Genomic DNA, 19,991 nt, shown 5'->3' on the forward strand with positions numbered 1-19,991 from the left:
AGTTGTTTCAGTCGTGTCTGACTCTTTTCAACCCCATGGACTGTAGCCCACCAGGCTCCTCTGTCCATCGGATTTTCCCAGTAAGAATACTGGAGTGGGTGGCCATTCCCTTCTCCGGGGGATCTTTCCGACCCAGGGATCGAACCCACGTCTCCTGTATCTCCTGCATTGCAGGCAGATTCTTTATCACTGAACCACTGGGGAAACCCAGACTATAAAGGAAAGGAACATTCAAGCCTATTCTCAATTACAGTATCGTGAACTGCAAGAAGGTGAAATGACATCAGGAGAAACAAAAGGCAAAAATGGGATTCTGTGTGATTTGCTTCTTAACGGTGGTTTCCTGTACACAATTTGCTATGTACTTCAAGGAAACAAGTAGGCGAGGGATGTGTGGGTTTTATGGTTAAAATGAATGGGTTCTCATCCAAGCTTACCACTCTTACTAGTGTAATAACCCTTGACACGTTACTTAACTCCCTAGGGCTCAGTTTTCTCATTTGTAATATGGGGAGGATGATACAAGATTAATCTTAAATAGCTAATAGAATTGCTATGCACTAGCCAAAAATATACTAATTCAAAATAAATCATCTATAATAATATTACATAATGCATATGAGATATAAATGTAACAAAAGATGTGTAACTTCTAGGGAAAATTGATGCTATTACTGACTATAAAGAAAATCCAAAGGAATCTCTTGACAAAGTTTCAGAAATAAAAGGAGAATTTAGGAAGGGGCTAGATAGAAGATCAACAGAACAATAGCATTTCTATATAAGAGCAAAAAATAACCAGTACATTTAACTAAAAAGATGATACCACTTAAAATAGCATCACAAAAATTATATTCCTTGGACGAAATCTAACAAAAATCAGCCAATACTTTTACAGGGAAAATTGTAATACTTAATTGGCAGACATTTTTAAAAGCACTAGGAGATGCCATATTGATAGGAATATTTAGTATCAAAAAGATATCAATTCTCCCACAACATGATCTTTCCATTCAACTCAGTTCTAGTCAAAAGTTCGGTGACCTTTTAATGATCTTGATAAGCTCATTCTATAATGGATCCATGCATGCTAAGTCACTTCAGTTGCATCTGACTGTTTGCAACCCTATGAACTGTAGGCTGCCGGGCTCCTCTATCCATGGGATTCTCTAGGCAAGAATACTGGAGTGGGTTGCCGTGCCCTCCTCCAGGGGATCTTCCCAACTCAGGGATTGAAGGCACATCTCTTATGTCTCCTGCATTAGCAGGTGGGTTCTTTACCACTAGCACCACCTGGGAAGGTGTCCATAATGTTTAAAGAACAACAAAAGGCCAAAATTCTGAAAATGAATGACAAGAGGGCAGGGGTTTGCCCTATCAGATATCAGGATTTGATATAAACGTGCACTATTTATATCAGTCCACAATGGTATATACTAGAGAGTCTAGAAATAGATTCACACTTGGGACTTTAAAATAAAACAGATGTAGCAAACCAGATTGGTGGAAATGGGAGAAACTATTTGAAACATGAATCTGCACAAATTATTATTCATATTAAAAAGAAAACAAGAACTTGTACTGCTGCTTCACACCTTAGACAGATATTAACTGTAGCAAATCAAGTCCTTAAATGTCATAAGTAAAAGTGTACAGTTCTTTGTAGGGTATAGGTGAATATTTTCATGATAATGGGAAAAGGAAGAATTTCTTAAACTACAAACAGAAAATGCTAACTATAAAGAAAAGATTGAAAATTTGATTATATTAAAATTAAAATTTATGTTCTCTAAAACACACCATAAATACAAAAAAAAAAAAAACCCTACTTACAAACTGGGAAAATATATGTACAACACATAGAACCAAAGATAACAAAGAAAATATAAAGAACATCTGCCAATCAAGAAGAAAAAGATAATCCATTTGAAAAATTAACAGGAGACATGAGCAGGAATTTCACAAGAGGAATCCATAGGGCCGGTAAAGATAGGAGACATTCACATTTTTAGACATCAGGAAATGCAGGCAAAGACTGTATGCTGGTTAGTACCAATTCAACTGGCAAAAATTTTAAAATATGAAAATGCCAAATGTCAGAGAGGAAATGGATCTACAGGAGGTTCTTTTATGATGGAGCTGTAAATTAGAATAACCGCTCTGGGAAGGAATTTGACACTGTCTTGTAATGATGAATGTTCATGTTCCCTAACCATTCCTCTCCTGGATTCCTTTCCAAGGAAGACTCTCACAGGTACAAAAGATATGCACAAGAATTTACACAAGGGTACTGACAGCAATGAAAGTGAAAGTCACTCAGTTGTGTCCAACTCTTTGAGACCCATGGACTATACAGTACATGGAATTCTCCAGGCCAGAATACTGGAGTGGGTAGCCTTTCTCTTCTCCAGGATATATTCCCAACCCAGGGATCAAACCCAGGTCTCCCCACATTGCAGGCAGATTCTTTACCAGCTGAGCCACAAGGGAAGCCCAAGAATACTGGAGTAGGTAGCCAATCCCTTCTCCAGGGAAGCCTCCCAACCCAGGAACTGAACCAGAGTCTCCTGCATTGCAGGTGGATTCTTTACCAACTGAGCTATTGTAATATTTGTAATATTACCATATCAGGGAAGCACTGTTTGTAATAATAGTAACACTATTTTGTAGTAGCAAAAATACTGAAACAAGCCCAGTGTCTCTCAGCATCAACAAATGGAATAACAGATCATTTGGAGCATACCTACTTTGTGGAATACTAGAGAACATTCAGAAGAGATGAACAATAGCTTCACAAAACAACATTCATGGATCTTTCAATCAGTTCAGTTGCTCAGTCGTGTCTGACTCTTCGTGACCCCAAGGACTGCAGCACGCCAGGCTTCCCTGTCCATCACCAACTCCCAGAGCTTGCCCAAGCTCATGTCCATCAAGTCAGTGATGCCATCCAACCATCTCATCCTCTGTGGTCCCCTTCTCTCCTGCCATCAATCTTTCCTAGCATCAGGGTCTTTTCTAAGGAGTCAGTTCTTACCATCAGGTAGCCAAAGTATTGGAGTTTCAGCTTCAGCATCAGTCCTTTCAATGAACATTCAGGACTGATTTCCTTTAGGATTGACTGGTTGGATCTCCTTGCAGTCCAAGTGACTTGCAAGAGTCTTCTCCAGCACCACAGTTCAAAAGCATCAATTCTTCAGCATTCAGATTTCTTTATAGACCAACTCGCACATCCATACATGACATCTGGAAAAACCATAGCCTTGACTAGACGGACCTTTGTTGGCAAAGTAATGTCTCTGCTTTTTACTATGCTGTCTAGGTTTGTCATAGATTTTCTTCCAAGGAGCAAGCGCCTTTCAATTTCATGACTGCAGTTACCATCTCCAGTGATTTTGGAGCCCAAGAAAATAAATAAAATAATGGATCTTAGCCATCTTCTACTAAGTGAAAAGAATATAAATCATGGATCATGAAAAATAAAATCATGGATCTTAGCAGTCTTCTACTGAGTGAAAAGAAAAAGAAATCCCACAAGATGAGGGTCTAACTCCCTTTTCATACATTTTAAAAAATACTACAACTACTTTACAGTAGTTTGCCAACAAAAGTCTGTATAATCAAAGCTATGGCTTTCTTATTATTCACGTACAAATGTGAGAATTGGACTATAACTCTCACCCTTGAGTACCAATGAATTGATGCTTTCAAACTGTGGTCCTGGAGAAGACTTGAGAGTCCCTTGGACAGCAAAATCAAACCTGTCAATCCTAAAGGAAATCAATCCTGAGTATTCATTCGAAGGATGGATGCTGAATCTCCAATACTTTGGCTACCTGATGTGAAGAGCCAACTCATTGGAAAAGAGTTACTGATACTGGGAAAGATTGAGGGCAGGCGGAGAAGAGGGAGACAGAGGATGACATGGTTGGAGGCATTGCCAACTTAATGGACATGAGTTTGACCAAATTTCAGGAGATAGTGAAGGACAGGGAAGCCTGGCATGCTGCAGTCCATGGGATTGCAAAGAATCCAACAGGACTGAGCAACTCAACAACAACAACAACTTTACAATAATATATCAAACTATTCCAAGAGATTCAAGGAAGTAAAAAAGCAAGAACCATGGTGTGATGGTAGAACCAGGGACAGGATAAAAGAGGAGCATAAAATGTTAATCATCAGAGTTCTCATCCTTGTGTTGAATGGCGTGTCAATAGATGTATAGATAATAAAAAGAAAATGGAAAAGTGAATTAACACAAAATGGGTATGAAGGTCTTCAAGTAGAAAAATTACATAAAATCAAGGTCTATGTTCTTAAGAATTTTTCAGCCACAGTATCTTGAATATCTCAAAGTAGTAATTTTCTTTAAACGATGACAGCATTCAGAAAAAAATCCAGCTGATTTCACACTGTTTCAAACCCAGCAGTCACTTGAGATTCGAAAAATTATAATAAGTTGGGCCTGACATGAGATAAGCATTTCTTTGCCAAATTTGCCAATGTGGAAGTTAGAAGCTATTCATTCTCATCAAGAGACAGGAGCTCTGTCCTTGTAGTTTATCACCATCTCAGAAGACAGTGCCTTAGAACACTTGGCTGTCTTTTAGAGGCTACTCACAGTAATATTATAGCAAGTAGTCTTTTGGAAGCCTGCATGTTGTATTTGATAACCCATGAAGGAAAATAGAGAAACTTTAAAAGTATAAATTTAGGGGCTGTTTTCTGAAGTTTTATAGCTTCAATAAATTTGAGTTTCCTTTCTTGTTACTGTCAAGCAATGTGAGGAAATATGGAAAATTCTATGATCTTGCCTTGAGGTTCTGAACTGCCAGCTTAAAAAGGTCCCCAAGGATAGAAATGAGAGCTGACCAAAACCTGCTCCCCAGATCACCAGGCAGCCGCGCTCACATTTCTGATCTCCCACCTCAGCTAACTGTACAACATAGCCATGCAAGTTTGCATGTGAAAGTACACTTGGTCATGCAATATTTATCTTCATTGTTGCTGTGGTGAAATGTAGCATGCCCTCATGTTCACAGCCAACTGGTCTAAAAGATGAATGACTCAGGGGATCTTTCCAAGAAGATGTTGCCTCCCTTCTAGATATTTCCAAAAATATCCTTGAAGAAAGAAGAAATTGTTTGTTAAGACATTCAATTATTGTCCACGTAGAAACAGGAAGCCAGTTTTATTTTTCGGTAAATAAACAGTGCAGAGGAAAGGGAAATGAACAGTCTTCATTAAGATTGGGCATCTCACAGGTTGAGCATGCATAGGCTTGGTCAAAATGAAATTCATAAGACTTCTTACATTTTTGTGTTAAAGTAAAATTTTTTATTGTGTTGACTATTCTTTAAAGTGAGTCCTTACCTTCCATTCTTCGTTTCACTGAATTTTTAGATCATTGTTATCTATGTTATAGTGGAGTTTTACCTATTTCCAAAAATTTTACCCTTTTCTAAAAGACAAACTGTACTAGGAAACTCTAGAAGAAGCCTACAACTGTGTTTCTAGAAGAATGACTTACATTTCTGACCACGTTTTGTACTTCACTAGATGCTTGTAATAAAAACAAAACCTTGTGTGGCTCTTACAGAAACCATTGGGCTTTCTCTCTTTCTTTTATGCCCCATACTTAAGAGTGCATTTCCCGCTATTATCTTGAGCTACTTTTCAAAGAAGACTGTCAAAGAGATATTTTCAGAGGAATAAATAGTGGGATTTTCATGCAGTTTAACATGGTATTGCTTAAGGAGATTTTTCATTTAGCAGAAAAAGGAGCACCTGTAATCTTTATTGAAAATATGTCTTCCTGCAAATGTGCATTCATGTCTTGTATCATGTTTGCTTGATTAGGATGATTCTTCCTCCGACCCAGAGATCTGGATTCAGATAACTTCTCTGCCCATGTATGGTGCGCTCTTAAAAACCTCAGGACCTGAGGTGGAAGAACTCTCAGAGATTTCCAATTTCACAATGGAAGACATCAACAACAAGAAAATTAGGTATTATAACCACCTGGTACTACAAAGAATTTTTTAAATTGTATTAAAATATGTAAGCAACTAACCCGTAGTTCCCTTGAAAGATTATGTTGCCTCTGGCCCCATTTTTAAACAGAGATTCAGTCATCTTACTTGACCTGACAGTGTAGTTCATTCAATCCTTCCTTTTCTTGACTTCTATAGGTATTCGGCCAAATTTGAGACTGGTGGTCATCCAGTTACTGACAGCTTCCACTTCTCTGTCTCTGATATGGACCACAACCGTCTGGACAATCAGAAGTTTACCATCACCATCACGCCCGTCAAGAACCCACCCCCAATCATTGCTTTTGCTGACCTTATCACGGTAAGCAGTTCAGATCAATGAACTGTGGGTGCTGTAGACAGCTGGAGTCTGCGCCAGTGTGAATGAAGGATTTCTACCTAAACTGGCTGTCAGGTCCTTCCCCTCAAATATCTAGGCCATAGAATCAAGCTGTGTATGGCTTTCAATCATGAGTTTTAATCAAAAAGTATGAAAATAATTAAATGAATAAGATCAAATCATTATATCCACATTATTTAATTAATCAACAAATATTTCTGTGCCAGACACAGAGCTATTTGTGTACAGTATTTTGTATACTATGTTAGATGTGTATAGTAGTAGGGGTGTACAGATATATTTTTGAGGTGTTCATAGTCTAATGTTTGCAGCAACTAAAACATAGGAATATGGATAGTGTCCTGGGTCACATCTTAAACTGAGTTGGTACTTATCTCTGTAAACAATGTTGACAGTTCCTTGGCATGTGGAGGGTGGGGCGCCATGTAATGTACCCCGATTATGAAGTTACTTGTACCTGAGTTCAAGTGTCAGTTCTGTTACTAGCTGCCTGATCTTGAATCAATTATATAATCTTTCTTAGCCTCAGTTGCCTCATTTTTAAAGTGTTACTACTATTCCTATTACATAAAGGATTACTCTGATGATGAATAAAATAGCATTAAAAAGCCCCAGTACAGAATTGGCCCATCGTTAAGTATTCCATAAAAGTTAATTCACTTTCTTGTTCCACTCTATGTACATACCATAATGCCCCAAACTCAGGATTTCTGATTTTGTTGAGCAACTGAAAATTTGTAGAACTGAGTTGTTTCTGAATGGTTCTGATATTCCACTCATCTTTTTCATGTCCACACTGGGGAAGCCGTTTGCACCTTCCCCATTCTCAGAGTCAGGGTGACCTTCCGCTTTATAATTTGTAAATCTTCCTATATTTAGCCAACAGTCATTCAGAAGTCAAGCTGCATATCCAGCAGGCTACAAAAAACACTAGGCTCAGGTTGCAACGTTAGCATTCAAAACAGGGCCCAAGAGGGAAAAAGTAGCTGGAGCTACTGCTTTTACTTAAACCGATTTATTTTTCTCCTTTACGGTAATGATAAGCACTAGCTTTCAGGCACAGTGAGCCCTGTCTTCCCCTGCACCTTTAAGCATACGCTCTCACGGGATAAAGGGGACTTTATTTCTGGTGGGAACTCCTATAGGACAGGGTGTGCTCACATGTATCCGAGGGAGGACTGGATGGATTATTCTGAAGCTGTGGACTTTTGAACGTTGATACAAAGGAAGGCAGTCCTCCTGCCATGCAGCTGTTCCGAGGTGGGTGATTAGAATGGGCCAGAGCTGCTTTATAACCAGATCCATCATGGGAGAAGCACAGCTTTGAAGGCAAACACGGATGTCACTGCGTCTGAGCGTGGCTCTGAGAGGCGCTGAAGGATGGCCGGGCCCCAGCAGCTGGCACATTCCTCATCTTGTCTGTAGAGGATCTGCCTCCTCAAAGAAGTGGAAGGTCACCCCAGGCAGCAATTTTCGATTCAGTTCTTTTTTACTGCAGTCCGCACAACTGCCCAAGGACTCTCCAATCTTTTCTTTCTTAGGTTGACGAGGGAGGGAGGACCCCACTCTCTTTTCACCATTTCTTCGCTGCTGCTGCTGAGGACAGTTTCCAGGAGGATGCCATCATTAAGCTAAGCGCTCTGCCCCAGTACGGCTGCATCGAGAACATGGGGACAGGTACCAGCGGTAGCCTGGCTGTAGAATTGTTCCAGACCTGGAGAGAAGAGGCAGGGTGGAGGGAGGTCACTGCCTGCAATTAACCTGGACAGGGAGAACCAAAGAGGGATGGAACCATTTCCAAGAAATGGAAGGAAGGTCTTGTTGACTCAACAAATATTGACTGAGCATTTCCTGTATGTGAAGCACTTTTTTAAGCACTGGGGATAGATCAGTAAGGGGCTTCCCCGGTGGCTCAGTGGTAAAGAATCTGCCTGCAATGCAGAAGACACAGGAGACGTGGGTTCGATCCCTGGGTTGGGAAGGTCCCCTGGAGGAAGGCATGGCAACCCACTTCAGTATTCTTGCCTGGGAAATCCCATGGACAGAGGAGCCTGGTGGGCTGCAGTCCATACAGTTGCAAAGAGTCGGACACAACTGAATCGGCTTAGCATACACACACATAGATCAGCAAACCAGACAGAAACCACTACCTTTGTGGTGCCTTAGATTCTGGCGGGAGGAGACAGATAAGAAACCTAAGAAATGAGAAAATTGTGGAAGATGTCAGGAGGTCAATCAGTGCCGTGGGGAAAACTAGAACAAGGGAAAAGTGCCAGCCTTTAGGACAGAGGGGCTTGGGGATTGCACTCGAAATTGAATGTCAAGGAAATAAAATTGTCTGTTGTTTTATTGGAGGCAGCTACTGTTTAGCTGCACCAGAGCTGACGTCTCAGCTTTTTCTCAGTATACGACGTCAACTGAAACGCGTGCTTGTCTGTCCGTGACCCTCTCCCCCACCATCTGCCCTGGACCCACTGCTCTTGGCGGTTATCACAGAGGAGGGGAGGGGAGAGGCGGGGACTGCTCACAGGCCCCCGTGTCCACAGTGACCGGCAGTTCTGGCAGGTGACCGAAACGGCACCTGTGCTGGGAGGCTCCTGAGTGCTCGCGCTCGGCCCTAATTGGCGTGCAGCTCGCAGCTCCCACAGAGAGGCTATTGACTGAAGGTGTCTGTGGCCAGCGTGATGCCTGGGATTTGAGCCTAGTTACCAGAAACTCATGTAGCAGGGGTCATGTTTTCCTAGAGAGAACCTTGAGTCTTTTCCCCACCTTGCTTTGCAGTGTGTGGCTTCGATTTGTTTATTGCTGAGTTAGATCTGGGCTTCTCTTGTGTCTCAGCTGGTAAAGAATCTGCCTGCAATGCGGGAGACCTGGGTTCGATCCCTGGGTTGGGAAGATACCCTGGAGACAGGAAAGGCCACCCTCTCCAGTATTTGAGAGGCAGTGGATTATAAAAGAGGAATAAGACACAGCCCTGGCCTCACTCAGGAGAGATATGGAGACTGATGTTACAATCATGAAACACCAGGGCCGGGAAGGGAGCAAAGCCCTGAGAAAGGATGTAGGACAAAGCAATTACTTTTGCCTGGGACGGCGGGAAGGTCTGAGGAAGGGTTAGTGCTGTGGGCAGAGGGAAAATGCTGTTTCTCGCAGAAGAAAGCACAAGCAAAAGTAGGGAATCAGAAAAGGATGGTTGCCCCCAGCCTGCTCTTCTCTCCGGGTGGTTTCTGATAAGGCTTTCTAACACGGTTTTATGTTAACCTGGAGTGCATGCAGAGGAACTGTTTCACTGGTCCAGAAGTCAAATTTCTGGCAGTCCTTGGCCTCTCTTAAAGTGGTTCTCAAACTTTAATGCTCATAAGACTCACCTGGAGGGCTGGAGCAAACACAGTTTCCTGGGCAGCAACCCCAGAGTCCCTGTTGGAGGAGGTTGGTGAGATCCATGCATTAGCATTTCTCACTGGCTCACAGGTGGTTCCAGGGACCACACTTAGTACAAACCTGGAAGTAAGGAAAAGACTTTCAGGGGGGCAAATCATTGTCCTAACACACATCATGTAAGGTCCCACCCTTTGCTTCATGGGCTTTCATAACAGAATCTTATTTTATACATATGAAACTAGCTACCTAGATTCAGAGTCCAGCTGACCAAAAGAACATCTTTTTAAAAACATTAGAAGAAGAAGAATCTTTAAGTTCACACTAGCACAAGAACAGAATAGTCATATTGTTCAGTATAAAATCAAACAGCGTGGAACCTACATTCCTTCAGTACCAGCACAACTAGTGAAAGTCGCTCAGTCGTGTCTTATTCTTTGCAACCGCATGGACTATACAAGCCATGGAATTCTCCAGGCCAGAATACTGGAGTGGGTAGCCTTTCCCTTCTCCAGGGGATCTTCCCAACCCAGGGGTCACACTCAAGTCTCCCGCATTGCAGGCAGATTCTTTACCAGCTGAGCCACAAGGGAAGCTCAAGAATATTGGAGTGGGTAGCCTATCCCTTCTCCAGGGGATCTTCCCGACCCAGGATTCGAACCAGGGTCTCCTACATTGCAGGCGGATTCTTTTAACAACTGAGCTAGTATGGAGGATGGTGCACAACTAGGGCCCACCTTAATTACCTGTTGGGCATCGCTGTGTTCCAGCACAGTGCATTAATAGATGTTCATGATATATAGCCTTCACACATCAAGAACTATTTAATTTGCACAGAGTATATTCTATTTAAGAAGGTAAGGAAGCTCATTAATAAAATGATTTACATGAAAACATAGAAGGTGCAGTTTTAAGAATCAAAAGGATTGATGCTTAAAGCTTCAGTGACAGATTCACTTTTTGAATAACTTGTTTTCTAATGATAGAAAATGTCATTCTATTTGAACACATTTTTAGGCTTCACTTAGTGTATTTTTGACCCAAATAAAGATGCCATATTTCTTATATTTATAGTGATAAATGGAAAGAGAAAATTAAAGTTTTAAGGAATTATAGCAATTCCTTTTAGAAACTCTGAACTGTATGCCCTAGGGGTTATCAGGTCACTAATCACTTAGACTCCTCTATGCTTCTAGTATCGAGCGGAATCAAATCTGAGGGATAAAATTTAAGAAAATTCATGTCATTGAAAAAAAGAATGTTTGTCTTGAATTCTTGTCAAAAACAAATTATAAATAAAACGTTTTCATTCCTACTCTTTCAATTGGGAGGTCAACAAAAAAATGACCGTGTCTGTCTTCAACTCGGAAGTCAGTGGCCTTTTAATATATGACCTTCATCTTTGCAAAAACCATGGAACAGGGAAAGAGAAAATGTTATTGCTTTCAGATCTTCTATCTACACTTTTCTTTGTTGATGTATATCTAGGGAGTGTTTGAAGATACAGGGGTTTCTTTTTTCCTCCTCTCTTTAGAAGAAAATGTAACCATTTAAAATCAATCATTTAGAAAGATTTAGACCAAATAAGAGACAAGTCATCCAACATTTAGACAGTGCTTATTCTTCCCCTTGGCCTTTGGGGTTGGAATGAATAGAAGAGATAACCAGCACATTCTATGAAACTCTGAATGATACTTGAGCATCTCAGTGCCTGAACTATACCTGAGCTCTGGATGGTCCCCGAACATCACAGTGGCCCTAGTGTACCATCCCAGGGGCTGAGCACTAGCCCATGAGGTTACTAGAGGTTTCTTAATGGAAATGGTCAAATGGAAACATGCTTAAGGAGATATTTCTTGGATTTAAAGATATACAGTCATCTTTTCTTGTGTAGAGAAAGAAGGTTCCTCTCGCAAAATGGTTTTGAAATTGACTAAAGTGTAAAACTTTTACTCCTATATGAATATTTGCCCCATGACTTATTTTATCAAATATTTCTAACAAAACAAGCATTGATTCTATGCTCTATTAAATAATAGCATTCTGAGTGCTTTCATACATGCGACTCATTTCATTCCCATTTATTGATCAGAAATAGTGGTGAAACTGGGGTCCCACCCAAGTCTTCAAATTGCATTCTCCCACCTTTATTCTCAAACTTGTTTTCATCTTTTGTTGATAGTGCTGTCATGATTTCTGGTTCAGCTCAGAAAGCAGGAATTTATGGATCAAGATAAAAGTTCCCTCTTGCTGTTGGTACAGGTGATCGGTTTGGCCCTGGAACTACCAGTGACCTAGAGGCATCGTTCCCTATTCAAGATGTCCTGGAAAACTACATTTACTACTTTCAGAGTGTTCATGAAAGCATTGAACCAACCCACGATATTTTCAGTTTTTATGTAAGTGATGGAAACAGTCGATCAGAAGTCCACAGCATCAACATCACCATCGAGGTAAAGATTCTGGAAGTTGGAAAAGTTGGGCCTTTGACCACAATATCCCACCATTAGATAGCTTCAAAAGAACTCAAAAACAAAGGAAGTTGGGTTGGACCTTCAATTTTAGAGGTCAATTTAAAAAACATAACCCTGACCTTTAGGAAACATGTAGAATTAAGGCTGACATTTGGAGATGGTATGACTTGGAAATCTGAATTTCCATTTTAGGGTAAAATCTATCTGGTCTGTGTGAAGACACTTTGTTCTCACAGATGGAGAAAACTTGCTAGCCTCATATGAGGTGAAAAGTAACATATGCTTATTTTTCCCTGCAATTATTGTATGTAGTTCTATGTGCATACTTGCTTTTTCTAACATTTTATTGCATTTATTCATCACACTATAACATTAAAGAAATGTGTTCCCTGATGCTGTATATATTCTCTTTTGAGCAACTACATTGGCTTGCTCTGTTACCCGAGGAGAGACAGAAATAAAAGATAAAACTCAGAATGGAATACCCGCTGCCTTGAGAAAACAAAACCTGGCACTCTCAGCACCCTTGGGGGACAAGGGTGGAGAGGAGCTGACTTCTGGTGGGGCTAATCAGGCAGACAGTTTAAACACCTGTACTTTCAAATATCTGTCCTCTATCATAGGTTCTAAGACAGGTATGATTTCCAAAAATGCACCCTTTTATCTCCCCAGTACACTTGTACTTGTCTAACCACATGTCCATATTTCTGGCATCTGGAAAATGCCATCATCGTACCTATGGAGAATGCCTGAGATTTCTGTAGCATGTCCATCAAGGGGATATCTGGTTTATGTGATCTCCCCAGCTTTCAATGTAACCATTTTGAGTGAGAATTAAAGACAGTGACATATTAGATGCAAACTATATACATAAACACTAAGGATTTACTGTATCGCACAGAAAACTGTGTTCAACATCTTGTAATGACTTATAATGGAAAATAATCTGAAAAAATATATAACTGTAGTGCTTTGGTATACACCTGAAGCTAACACAATATTGTTAATCAACTATATTTCAATAAAAATACAATAAAAACAACAATAATAATAAGAGATGATGACACATTAAATGCTATTTCATGGTGAAAGTTGATGTGATGGTGTTACTGTCTTTGAATAGTGTGCGCTCTTTTTTTCTTCTTAAACCAGTATCTGTGTGAGACCTAATATTTTATGCTTTAATCAGAGGAAGAATGATGAGCCTCCCAGAATGACCTTGAGGCCCCTTGGCGTGCAGCTGAGCTCAGGAGTGGTGATAAGCAATTCTTCTTTGAGCCTGCAAGACCTGGACACTCCAGATAATGAGCTGATTTTTGTACTGACAAAAAAGCCTAGCCACGGTAGGACACGACTGCTATGGGAAGCTTCTTAATTGAGGTGCTCGATGGGTTATTAGAACAAACACGTAGATTTCAGCTGATCATTCCTCTACCTTCCTGGTGTATAGTCCATTCTTTGCATCAAGATATAATCAAATTCACAGCTAGTTTATATTCTTTGGGTTCACCATAGACTGGTTGTTCTAAAAGCCTGACTCCTGGGTAATTGGTGTCTCTGAAATTCAATTTCAGCTGTTTTCTTGCTTTCTTATGTAGCCTCAGGCAGAACAGGTTTTCAGAATCTGCACATCCTCTTCTTAGAGGGGGCATCATTGCTTGATCATCTTGGGCTATTTCATACAAAGAATAGCCACCTTGTAATTAATTACAGAAGTTGTTCATTTCAGGTTAGAGGTGTGGTAGATAATCTTTATGAGCTCATTTGTTTTGCAAAGACAGCACTTCTCCTGATTAAGTTCAGTTCAGTTCAGTTCAGTCGCTCAGTCGTGTCCGACTGTTTGTGACCCCATGAATCGCAGCATGCCAGGCCTCCCTATCCATCACCAACTCCCAGAGTTTACTCAAACCCATGTCCATCGAGTCGGTGATGCCATCCAACCATCTCATCCTCTGTCATCCCCTTCTCCTCCTGCCCCCAATCCCTCCCAGCATCAGGATCTTTTCCAATGAGTCAACTCTTTGCATGAGGTGGCCAAGGTACTAGAGTTTCAGCTTCAGCATCAGTCCTTCCAATGAACACCCAGGACTGATCTCCTTTAGGATGGACTGGCTGGATCTCCTTGCAGTCCAAGGGACTCTCAAGAGTCTTCTCCAACACCACAGTTCAAAAGCATCAATTTTTCGGCGCTCAGCTTTCTTCACAGTCCAACTCTCACATCCATACATGACCACTGGAAAAACCATAGCCTTGACCAGACGGACCTTTGTTGGCAATGCAATGTCTCTGCTTTTTAATATGCTATCTAGGTTGGTCATAACTTTCCTTCCAAGGAGTAAGCGTCTTTTAATTTCATGGCTGCAATCACCATCTGCAGTGATTTTGGAGCCCCAAAAAATAAAGTCTGACACCGTTTCCACAGACTAGAGGTTTAAAACACCACCATGGTAATCTTCTACCTACTTCCTTTCTAAGCGCTACCTACCTAGTATTAGCTAAAGCTCTGCAATTTTCATCTCCTAAGTGGTGGCTTGGTGGCCTAATGGCTATTGACCTTTTACAGATGAAACTATTCCTGTTAATGGAGAGTTCACCAGAGAAGCTGTTGGTCATTACATTTTAGCTTGCCTCCATCCACTTTCACTTTCTTTAATGAAACACTGTCTCATTGCATACACATGACCCTTGAAAATAGGATAATATGCCTCAGTCCAAGGATGCTTAGTGTCTTTCTGAACATAAAAGGAGTTTAAAATAAATTCTTCTCTCTCATCCCAGACGCCTCAGGAGGAAGGCAGCAAGTGGAAAGTGCTACTTTCACCCTACAGAAGGGGAAAATAAGGCTTAGATAGTGAAGTGAGTTTGAATTCGTGGAGAGATTTGATTCCTAAGCCACTGTATTTCTGTATCCATCTGTGTCCCCTTAAGAGATTTTTAATCAGGAAAAGTGGGACTTTATCTTCTTTATTTGGAGATGAGGTCATAGAGCATCACCCTGTGCTTTTGTATAAAATTCTGAGTTGTTGGTCACTTATGCATGTACAATCAACACCCCCGAGGGGCTTGGCATTCTACCCAAGCTCAAAGTTGACAAAAATCAGATGATGTTTTAGTGCCATATTTGCTCTACCATTGTTTCTTTCTTTCTTTTTTTTTTTTTTTGTTTCCTTCCTCAGGTCATCTGCTCCGGAGGCAAACTGCTTCTGAACCTCTGGAGAATGGGAGGCTTTTGGCCCAGGGCTCCTCCTTCACCTACCAAGATATCCTGGCTGGGCTGGTTGGGTACGTGCCTGGTGGTCCAGGTGTGGCAGTGGATGAGTTCCGGTTCTCCCTCACTGATGGCCTCCACACGGACACGGGGAGGATGGAGATATATATAGAACTGCCTACAAGTGACACCCCCCATCTGGCTGTAAACCGAGGCCTCCAGCTCTCGGCAGGTACCACGGCGTGGAAGAGAGTGGCTATGGTTTCTTCTTTGTTCCTGCACAATGCTTCCTTCCATGTCGGCAGTGTGGGAGGATCTTGAACTAGGTGTGCAGAGTTTAGGGAGACCTGTTGTTTTGGGGACACTAACCATTGTGAATGACAAGTGTGAAATCTCTGAAGTTCCTTGGACCAGATGCCGGTGTCTGTGAATCTGAGGAAAGACTGAGAAGAGCTTACAGTATTTCCAGGGTCCTTAAAATATTTATTTATCCCACTACTTGTAGGTCCCAATCTCTTAGAACACTGCCACTGCCCAAACAACCCTACAGAAACAAACAACAAAATCTAACAGGATTTTCAACATGCTTATTTATTTATTTTTCTTTGAAGTCATGGAGGGGCGATTGGGAAGTCATCATGCACTAGGAGAGATTATACCAGTAATTAAGAACCATTAGATATGGTGTTCTAGGATTAACATTCAGTTTGCTGGTGGACAAGCAACACTGAAGGACCTGTGACAACTGTGGGTCTTGGAGTCACTTTGCAGTAGGAAGTTACTTACAGAGAATGGACCTTTGGTCCACAGAGCGTCTTTATCACACTGGACTTCTGTTTTCTTGTCTGTTCTTACATGTTTTCATGTATTTTGTAGTTTCACATGTATCTTGTAGTGAAAAATATTTGGTAGAATGGTATTTGAAAATGTGGAGATTCCCAAGGGTCCCAAGTATTAGGTCTGGGACTTGACTTTGCCCTATTTACAAGCTAATAAGTTGGCCTATTACTCTTTCATGAATGCTGGTCAAACACATGAGATTCCTTGTTGTTTTTATTTAGTCCCTAAATCATGTCTGACTCTGTGACCCCGTGGGCTATAACCTGTCAGGCTCCTCTGTCCATGGGATTTCCCAGACAAGGCTACTGAAGTGGGTTGCCATTCCTACTCCAGGGGAATCTTCCTGACCCAGGGATCGAACCTGCATCTCCTTGACTGCAAGCTGATTCTTTACTGCTGAGCCACTGGGGAAGCTGAGATTCCTTGGTCAGAAATATAGCACTCTGTGACAATACCCTCCAAGTCCCACGGGGGTGATGCAGAGGGCCCACATGAATGTATTTGTGTGCAGGGTGATGAACTACAGAAGAGGAACCTTGAGCTTGGGAACTCTCCTTGTTATAGTAGCAATAAGGAAGCCTGATCTTTGTCCCAGAGGAAGACGTCACCTCATCCCTCAGAGATGCTCGCTGGGAATGGCCCAGAGAACAAATGGTCAAACCTTGCATTCTTGGCATTACCCAGCAAAAACATACAGAGATGCTCAGGCAGATTGCCGCTCCACAGACCAGGTTATGTTACACATGAGTAACTAACTAGGACCTACTTTATCAGAATTTACTGTTTTAATATGAGAAGTGGGCTAGCGAGGAGAACAAAGAGGAAGGCCCTGAGAAGAGGTGCTCGCCAGGAGGGACAGTCCAAGGTGGCTCAGTGGTAAAGAATCCACCTGTCAATGCAGGAGACTCCAAAGATGCAGGTTCGGTGGGGTCGCAGAGTCGGACATGACTGAGCATGCACACATGCGCTGTGCCTTATCTGTCCCCAGCACCTGGGCGGTCTTCCAGGAACCAGCATTCAGGTCTCCCTGCTCTGTGCCTCTCATCATAGCCTCTGTCCTGAGGAACAGTGATTCTGACTATTCGGTGTGAGACGGCAACCAGATATGTTTGTGAGTTTATGTAAAGCTGTTTGTTTTTTTTTTTAAATGATTTGGTGATCCTTAAGACAGTAAATATATTAGGTCCAAACTGGTCTCATTGTCGTTCTGAGAGTCATTTACATCACAGAGCTAGAGGTTCAGAACATAGATTTAGGTACTAACTGAAAGGTCAAGGGAGAGAGAGAGCATGCGCAGAGAGTGAAATTCGATCAGAAGAAAAAGGGGCTCAGATCTAAACTCAAGATGAAAGTCGCCCAGCTGTGTCCGACTCTTTGCGACCTCATGGACTATACAGTCCATGGAATTCTCCAGGCCAGAACACTGGAATGGGCAGCCCTTCCCTTCTCCAGGGGATCTTCCCAACCCAGGGATTGAACCCGGGTCTCCCATATTGTAGGTGGATTCTTTACCAGCTGAGCCAAACTCAAGGGCTGATTAGAAAATTGGGAAGTTGGTACTATTCACTTAGGGAAATTAAAATGTATTCAGCTGGAACCAAAAGGTCAAGCAGCTGATATTTTCTTTTTATTTTCTAAAAGAAGGAAATTATTTTATTTATTTATTTGGCTGAGCTGGGTCTTCATTGCTTCATGTGGGGTTTGCAGTATGCGGGATCTAGTTCTCTGACCAGGGATCAAACCCTGGGCCCCTGTATTGGGGAGCATGGGATCTTGGCCACTGGACCACCAAGGAAGTCCCGTAGCTGATATTTCTCTAGACCGTGGAGCGTGTGATAACTTAGTCTCCCGTCTCCTAAAATCATTTGACCTGCTCTCCAAAAGCAATAATGGGGAAAGACCTAGTCTCTCCCATTCTCTTCCAGGGTCCGTAGCGATCATCACAGAACGGCACTTGAAAGTGACAGATCCTGACTCAGATGACCATCAGGTGATGTATATCTTAAAGGAAGATCCTGGAGTAGGGCGCCTGCAGATGGTAAAGCGTGACAGCCTGGAGCAGATCTCCATTAGAGGCCCCATCCGAAGTTTCACCCAAGCTGACATCAGTCAAGGTCAGGCACTTCTCCTACCCAGACTTCCAGAAACTCCACCCACTGTAGTCAAATGGGAATTGGTGCCTGGTAGCCAATGGCAGCTAACTCTGCACTCTTGTTTTGAATTAAGAGCTGAGTTATAGCTTCATTTATTCTTACTTATCTCCTCCATTTTTTGGTTTGAAAAAAAACTTTCCTTCTTGGCTAAAATGTTCTCATGCTTTGGCATAGCCTTGATGAAATTGAGGGCTATTATAGAGGAAAAAATCATTTTGACTTGCTGTGATGCTAAAAAGTATATGAGAGAGAGAGAGAAAGAAAAAAGAAGTGAATTGGGATGGATTAAGGTGAAAATTATGCCTGCCTTAGGTGAACAATTTATATCTCTTTCCAGCTCCCCAAAGAGCACAAGTTAATGAACTAAGCAAAATGGAAGGGCATAAATCGGAGCTGCCTCAGGGAGATTACATAGCTCATCCCTCCTCCAGGAAATGCTGATGTAATGTGAAAGCATAAATGTTAAATGCTACGTAGTTACCGTACAGTGCTTTCAGGGGTAAGAAAGGAAAAGAAGTTACATATTGAGAGGGAAGTAATCCAATGTCAGGTGATGATGTGCAATTTCCATTTAGAGGTGGAAACATGCTCCTCTAGGACCAGAATACAGGTCCTGTCTGTGCACTCACGCCTAGAATTGATAGCAGCCCAAATATCTCTGGACCTGTCTGTAGTGAAGGGAGTGGAATAATTCCTTGGTTATTCCTTGCCTCGGTGTCCCTGTTTAGAATATGAAGGCAGGCACTTCTTCCCAGATGTTTAGTTATATTTCCATTGCTAGATCCTTATAAGTGATGCTGCTACTGCTGCTGCTAAGTCACTTCAGTCGTGTCTGACTCTGTGCGACCCCGTCCCTGGGATTCTCCAGGCAAGAACACTGGAGTGGGTTGCCATTTCCTTTTCCAATGCATAAAAGTGAAAGTAAAGCCACTCAATCATGTCCGACTCTTCGCGACCCCATGGACTGCAGCCTACCAGGCTCCTCCGTCCATGGGATTTTCCAGGCAAGAATACTGGAGTGGGGTGCCATTGCCTTCTCCGATAAGTGATGCTATGGGTTCACAAAAATATAATATATTGGGTTTTTCCCTTTGGGTCCAATTGACATCTAGGTAGAGTTTATTCATTTAGTCTGTTTCTTTGTTGATTGGTTATATCCCACGCCTTTCCTAAAATGATTTAAGACTGGGAAGCGGGAGTGACACTGTAGGGGACCACATGGTCTGTGGCTCTCTGTCCTCCTGCCCTGGGACATGGATAGATAACAGGGCCGCACCGGTGATATGGGTCTGGTCAGCGCCCATTTTCTACGTGGGCAGTTTTGTTGACCTCATGATTCATGAGGCTTCCTTAGAGCCTTCCACCGATGCTGAGCCTCAGCTGTAAGCAATGCTACTTGCTGCTTGGGGTTATTTTATCATCAAGTCACTGATGATGAGGAAGTCGCTAGATGAAAGGGGGGAAATGAAAATGTCAGACTAAAATGTCAAAAGCAATGTCAAAGTGAGAGGGGAGTAATTGATTCACTGGTGTGAATACCCATCG

At 41.9% G+C, this 19,991-nt stretch overlaps 1 protein-coding gene across 2 annotated transcripts in view; it reads left to right on the top strand.

Moving 5' to 3' along the window:
- FRAS1 (Fraser extracellular matrix complex subunit 1) overlaps window positions 1-19,991 on the top strand; it is a 504,323-nt gene that overhangs the window by 398,155 nt on the left and 86,177 nt on the right. For both annotated transcript variants that reach the window (XM_043447950.1, XM_043447951.1), the window contains 7 exons: window positions 5,860-6,008; window positions 6,192-6,354; window positions 7,935-8,070; window positions 12,034-12,224; window positions 13,435-13,588; window positions 15,422-15,685; window positions 18,219-18,407. In XM_043447950.1, the coding sequence (XP_043303885.1) occupies window positions 5,860-6,008; window positions 6,192-6,354; window positions 7,935-8,070; window positions 12,034-12,224; window positions 13,435-13,588; window positions 15,422-15,685; window positions 18,219-18,407 (1,246 nt within the window). The remainder of the gene's footprint in view (window positions 1-5,859; window positions 6,009-6,191; window positions 6,355-7,934; window positions 8,071-12,033; window positions 12,225-13,434; window positions 13,589-15,421; window positions 15,686-18,218; window positions 18,408-19,991) is intronic.

Source organism: Cervus canadensis, chromosome 26 (genome assembly GCF_019320065.1).
Source record: "Cervus canadensis isolate Bull #8, Minnesota chromosome 26, ASM1932006v1, whole genome shotgun sequence".
NCBI lineage: Eukaryota > Metazoa > Chordata > Mammalia > Artiodactyla > Cervidae > Cervus > Cervus canadensis.